This window comes from Amblyomma mixtum, chromosome 5 (genome assembly GCF_055824585.1).
Source record: "Amblyomma mixtum isolate Tamu chromosome 5, ASM5582458v1, whole genome shotgun sequence".
Taxonomy (NCBI): domain Eukaryota; kingdom Metazoa; phylum Arthropoda; class Arachnida; order Ixodida; family Ixodidae; genus Amblyomma; species Amblyomma mixtum.
Window position 1 is genome coordinate 154362610 of NC_143016.1, and position 6887 is coordinate 154369496.

Here is a 6887-nt window from a genome sequence, read left to right on the forward strand (position 1 = left end):
CGGCCTGCCGAGTCGCGGAGCAGACAAAGGGGAGTGTGTGATGCGGCTAATTGCCATTTCGGCCGCTAGGGGCGCCAAGCATCGGTGAAACGCTCCCGGCAGGCCGGCGCGGTCGGAGACTCGGAAGCTGAGGCTTTGTGTGTTTTCTCTTGAGTTTACGTGGTGTTCCTGTTCGAACTTCACTGCGCTCAGGTGCGTGCGTCGAAAACAAGCATTGTGAACTCTTTTTCTGAGTGTAGCTGCGCACAACACTGGCGAATAACCGTAAACGCGGTGCCTTGTCGTACGCTTTCGTCGAGCGAAAGAATGCTCCTCGGTAAGCTCTGTTGCACGTGCTCCTACGATGATTGCTTAAGCCACGTTTTTTGCCAGATCCTCTAAGGGGTTTTCGATAATGCCTAAAAACTGTTGTGTGCCGCGCTGCCTATCAAATGCTGCAAGAAACCCGGAACTTTGTTACCATGAACTACAGTCCAATGCAAGCCTTCGGGAAGAGTGGTTACGCAACATCTCGCGGCAAGGTGGTGACAAGGGCAGCCAGTGGCAACCGAGCTCCAGAGCAGTTGTATGCTCACTGCATTTCAATCAGGAGGATTATCGACAAGGAACGAAGCGCAAGTTGCTCAGGCCGACGGCGGTTCCGACGAATTTTCCCTTCTATCCCACATACAAACAGCCGGTGACTTCAAAGAAGCGGAGAACGCTTTGTCGTGCGCAACCTGACGTTCTCATATCTCAGACGACCGGCACTTTAGAAGGTAAATCGAGAGGAATGAATGCGGAAGAGAAATCTGCACACTCAGATTTCAGCACTGAACACTGCGGAAGCGAAAGTTTCAGAGTCCAGTCAGCTGTAGCAGAAAGCCATTCTTCGGACGATTGCATTGGTGTAGAGGTATGTCGGATAAAGGAGTGTAAAGACGGAGAATGTCAGACGTCATTCAATTTGACAGGATTTTTCGACGAGACTAAAAGAAAAGCTCATCGCTTTGAAATGCAAACCCGAAGACTTAATGAGCGACTGCAAAAGCTGAAAGAAAGTTATGACGAAGTCCGCCAACGATTGAAACGTTATGAAGATGACCGAGCTGTGCAGGCCGCAGTGAACATGTCCAAGGCTGCAGCAGACGGTGACAAGACTGCTAAATTTGTCTTGGAACAGGTCATGAACTTTGACAAAGCAAGACCAGCTTTGGACGAGCCAACATTGAGAGAGTGTATATTATGGAAAGCAACGTCCTCCAAAGGATACGACTTGGTGCGCGGAAGAAAGCTTCTGAAACTGCCGTGCCGAAGCACGCTGGAGAAGTTTGTTGGGTCGTCTACGGGAGAGACCGGAGTCACGAGCCTCATCAAGGAACGACTGCAGGTAGAGAGGGAAGGTATGAAATCGGAAAAAGAAACATACTGCAGCCTCATCATTGACGAAATGTCGATCCAGCAGAAAGTAATTTATGATCGTCAGGTAGACAAAATATTTGGGCTGGTTGACACTGTGTGCGAGGCTAGAAAAGGTGCTAGTGAAGTGGCCACTAGACTCCTTTGTTTTGTTGTAAGAGGGCTGTCCACACCCTATGTTATTCCGGTCAGTTGCTTTTTTACAAGAAACCTCAAGCATGACCAGCTCCTCACTATGACGCTAAGTGTCATCAAGGCGGTTGAAGAGGCAGGAATCCGCATTGTTCGTGTTGTCACCGACAACCACCAGACCAACACCGCAATGTTCCGCGACATGTCCGAGGACAATACACTCCAACCTGTTGTTCGTCATCCAGTACGCGAAGGTGACCCTCTGTTCCTCTCATTTGATCCCATTCATCTCATCAAGAACCTGAGAACAAACCTGCTGGAAAGAGAGATGTTTGATGGTGTAGAGCCCATTAGAGGTGGTTTTTTCCTCCACACTTTATATGAGATTCAGGAGCAGTTGTTGGTCAAGCCGGTGCGATTATTAAGCCGAGCTCACGTGCAGCCAAACAATCTAGAAAAAATGAAGGTATGCCGCGCAACATTAATATTTTCACCGGTCGTAATCAACACCTTGGAGTACCTTCAGGAGCATCCTCACTCACACGAAAAAGCATCAGAATTCCGCGACTGCGGATCGACCATCGCATTTATGAAGGCAATAAGTATGTGGTACGACCTTCACGACATCTCCACTTGGAAGTCAAGGCAAACACCATTCGTCGAAGCAGATGACGATCGGCTAACCTGGCTTGAGGTCGACTTTATCAGCTTCCTTGAAAACATCAAAGTGCGAAGTGGGGAGTCACGTGCGAAGTTCCTCACTAAGGATACTTATGAAGCCACTGTCATGACGACGAGATCAACAGTCGCTGTGGTCGAGTATCTGCTGACGGATCTCGGGCAAGTATAAATTTCACTAAACTTGCTTATTTAATTGTAGCCGTTTAGTCCATGGCTCAAGGAAAAAAAAAACGGGCGCAGTACTAGCCTTTGATGTTCTCATTTAATTGTCGTTTTTTTTTTTAGCTTCAAGTACGTGCTCACCGGGCCCTTTAACAGTGACCCAGTTGAGTCCCTGTTCAGCTGCTTCCGCCAGTTCAACGGTGGCAACGACCGAGTAGACGCCAGAACAGCTGTCTTCACGGCGGAAAAGTTGCTTAAGGCAAGTCAGATATTGTAATCAAACTGAATACTTTTTTCACGAACGGGTGAAAACGTTATTTTGCAGGTAGGCATCTTGGAGGCTGCCAGGCATGGAAATGCACCTTCCAGCTCAGAGTGCCAAGCGGCACTGAGATGTGCGAACGTCACCTGCGAAGTGAAAAATCCAGCAGTTCCAGAAGATGCCCTGGCTGTGCTTTGGAAAATTCAGCACGTCATGAAGTACGACGAAGTACCTTCGGAAATTGAGTTCGCGCCACTCACGTACTTGGCTGGCTACCTTGTCTTTGTTTGTGAAAGAAAGGTAAGCATATTTATCTTGAAACCAAGCGGCGGTAAATTACGCACGTGATTACTTTTTCAGGTCACATGCCCTGAGTGTAAGCTGCTGCTTAAAGGAAAGCCTTCACGTGACGGAGCATACAAGTTCGTGTCCGGCCTTGACCAAGGAGGTCTGAGTTATGCGCGCCCTGAAGCTGTGTGGCTGTGCAAGCTCATCTGCACGTTCGTCGAGAGGGCCCTTATGTCAGCAAAGCTTCCTCGTTGTGCACGTATTTCCAAACTTCTTTCCAATGCCGTGCTTCCTCGCTTGAAGGACTGCCCTGTGATGTGGTGCAAAGACTGCATATACCCACAACACTGTGAAGAACTTTGTGAGATCTTTGTTAAGAAGCTGTTGAGGACACTCCTAGCCAACTGGGCAGGAGACGTGAATAGCTCTCTGGAAAGTATCCTGAAACTTTCGCGGAAGCCTCTATCCCGAAAAGTCTTGCGTCTATAGAGAGCACATGTTGGACGAGTGGTCTTATTAAAGTGTTTCTAGCTTTCATTTTTGTATGCTGCGTGTATTTATTACTGTATCAAAGGCACACAAAGTATCCTTGTGCTGTTGTCAGATGTGCTGAAAGTCTCGTGAGGAGACACATGGTTCGCCTTTAGCCCCTCCTCCTTGACATAATTCACAATATTGTCGCAAACTACAAGACTACAGAGCGAGCAGTGGTGAGTACAGGAGCGCTCACGCAAGGCCCAGCACCATTAAATCATGCCATGGCCACTCGCCGTGTAGTCCAGTCTTCGGCTCGCCGTCACGTTACAACATGTATTTATGTCCTGCATAAGCGGAAATGTACGAAAAATCGTTACTGCTCGCCGTCTTTTATATACATCAACAATACTGAGTAAAAAAAAAAATTCTAGTTATCTGAGGGCGCACTTTCTTCGAAAAAAGTAATAAGTGCGTCTTTGCCGTGAACAAAGGGCATGAGTTGAGCATGCGTGTACAAAACAATGTCATTAGTCGTTATGGCAATCTCAGTTGCGTGTTCTGTATAGCTTTGTGTGCTGCGAAATTTACCGACCACGCGGATATCGACAAACATCCGCGTACGCGACCGTGATCATTTTATTTGCGTTTCCAAAGGTGTGAAATTATACCCGGCAACCCCGTTCCCTACTTTATACCATTATGAATACTACAGGATAAAGAACCAGTAGATCGAAATGTAATTTTTATTAAATTTCGGAGCCCTAACTCACAGGGCTCCGAGGCCCAGTGCATACCGCGAGGGGCAGTGCATACACCACAAAACTGCAGGCAACGATTCCGTTAGAAATGCGCACACCGTGCCGCCAGCGCTTCTACTCCTTCACCGATAGCCAGCGCCATGGCCGCCGCAGCGGCGCAAGCTGGTACTTCCGCCATCACAGGCCGGGAGGCGCTTTCGGCAGGCCGCTCCCAAGGAGGGATCGACCGGCCGTGCCACAATGTACAAGTGCTCGCTACCCAGCGATGATACTAGGAGGGGGCGGAGTAGCCTTGACCTTCCAGTGTCGCGAGTGGTCAGCTGTAAAATCATCGCCGCCGCGCCGCGACATGCCTGCGAACAACCGGCGCTGTGGCCGCCTCGGCCGCAAAAGCAAAACAAAGACTAGGCAGGCACGACATTGTGACAATTACACGGTGAACGTACAAAGTAGGGGACTGCTTGACGCAACACAGACGAAAAAGCTTTCCATTTCTACGTCAAAAATCACTCCTCGCGCTATGAGAGCCCGAAAACGGATGTTCAGTGAAATGTGAAAAGGCTTTTATTTGGGGGGGGGGGGGATCACCCTTCAGCCCCCCCTAGGACTTCCACTGACCCAGCCCCCCCCCCCCCCCCCCCGAAAAAAAAAAAGAAACAATAGTTTTTTACTAGTTCGACCATGATCCGTGTGTAACTAGGGCCCCAGTGTGGAAGTACAGTGAACAGAGCATACATCCTCGTATGCATGCTGGTGGCCCTCGGTGCGCTTGTTAAACGAAGTAGTTAGAATAAAACTGCTAACGACAGTTACCAAAAATGTGCAGTAGTTCGCAAGTTCTTGGAAATATGCAAGAAAATTTGCCTACCCAAAAAGATATGCAGAAAACTCATTTGTTTCGTCTTAATAGCGGACTACAACGTTTATCCGACACTTTACATTCTCTTTTGACGCCTACAAATTAGACGGTTTTGATTTAGTTTGTTCTCCCTACCGGAATCTCCTCCTTTTGTATAGCACTTACTTTTGAATATAAACTTTCTTTGTGACTTCATGCAATTTTCCTGGTAGTTTATTTTTCTTGGAAACACAATATTTGCCCTGTTAATGTTACATTATGTTTTGTGATAATTTTGTGTATATTTTTGATGTCCTTGTTTCGCCAATATAAACAAACCAGGGGCTGTGGGCTGGTCAAGCTGACTTCGAGCAGATTTTTTCCCGCCCACCTGCCGCCGCATGTGTTTAACGGAAGATAAACATTACCATTGCTAGCAACTCTTAGGAGATCCTTGGAGGGTCGTTTAAATGCTTTAGCAACATAACGTTCGTTATATCCGAGTTGGAACACTGCAGTTGGTTATATCCGATGTCAATACACTGAGCCCGCGGCATCGGGGCCCAACAGCGAAGGTACTTAGGTTCGTTATATCCGAGGTAACACAAGAAAGCTCGTTATATCCAAGATTACCGCATGAAAATCCGTTATATCCGAGGTTAACAAACAAGAGTTTATTATATCCAAGGTGCCATACTTAGGTTCGCTACACGTGACGTTCACAGACTAAATTTTTTAATGTCTGAGATGGCCTACTAAAGGGAGGGAGCGGGGCGGGGGGGGGGGGGGGGGGGCTTACTAAGGGTGGATGTCCGTGAGTATTAACTCCCCCATTAATAAACAATTAGCTGTAACTCGAGACTATATTCCTCTGCGTAGGGAGAGAGGGCTTGTCGGCTTCGTAGCTTTGGTAGCATTGCCAAGAAATGTTGTCATGGAGTATAGAGCATTTCATATTTGATTTCCTTGGCGCGGCCGTATTTCCTCGGGGCCATGGCATCAGTGTTCAGATTGGTGGATTTCGCAGAGGCAGCATACTGGGCACGCACAGTGCAGTCCAACGGATATGCGCTCAGTCGTGCTGTACGCAATGAAATTGTCTCTAGAGCCGTCTGACTTCTCGCAGTAACAATTCCGTGCCTGTTTCTTGAAAGTGCACAGTCGAGGCATCAACTTGTATATTTTGTGTTGTGCGGTTTTATAGAATTCGGAAGAAAAACTTGCCTGATGTTTTATGAAGGAAGCTAACTGTCATCGAAATCAAGAAAAACGGGATTCAAAAATACACCATGGTGTTGATCAATGAAATATTAATACTGTAATTATTTTAAGCCTGAAAAATAATGGATCAGAAAGTAAAAGAAAGCAATTGACAGGATGGATGCCACTATTTAACACGATATCCAACGACAGCTCTAGAGGTAGCTAAAATTCACCACTTCTTGAGGTAGAAGACATGAGAGCGACTTTATATCTCCATAGTGCTAGAGCCCTCTTAAAGGTGCACTAAAAAGCGCTATGGAAAGACTCGTTTTCAATTTTTAGTTGTTTGGGTTTCCGTGAATAACTACTTTCAGTCGCCAACAACGTAGTCACAAATTAAGCCCACGGAAATAAAAAAAGCTTGTGGACTATTTGCTTTGGCAAGACTCAACCTCGTCACCAATGGCCAATAAAATGAGAATGCTATAATCCGATAAGAGACCCAAAGTAATTTTTATCACACTTTTTGGACACGACGTATGTAATAGCTTGATAAAACGGCTACATGTTAGTGGTTCGGAGAATATATCACCGAAATAAAAAATTCAGGGGACACTTTTGCTCTCTGAAGTGCTGCGAGGCGGAAGCCTTTCCTTGCGCACTGTTTGGCATTGACTTCGAGACTGTT

The 6887-nt window shown here is 46.9% G+C and overlaps 1 protein-coding gene across 1 annotated transcript; it reads left to right on the forward strand.

Annotated features, from left to right (window-relative positions):
* The first annotated feature begins 1391 nt into the window (after positions 1-1391).
* Positions 1392-3547, forward strand: LOC149344188 (uncharacterized). The gene is made up of 5 exons (XM_089542797.1): positions 1392-2370; positions 2497-2632; positions 2699-2935; positions 2996-3359; positions 3528-3547. The coding sequence occupies exons 1-5, from the start codon at positions 1430-1432 to the stop codon at positions 3545-3547; spliced, it is 1698 nt and encodes a 565-aa protein (XP_089398923.1). The 5' UTR covers positions 1392-1429.
* Positions 3548-6887: the final 3340 nt, after the last annotated feature.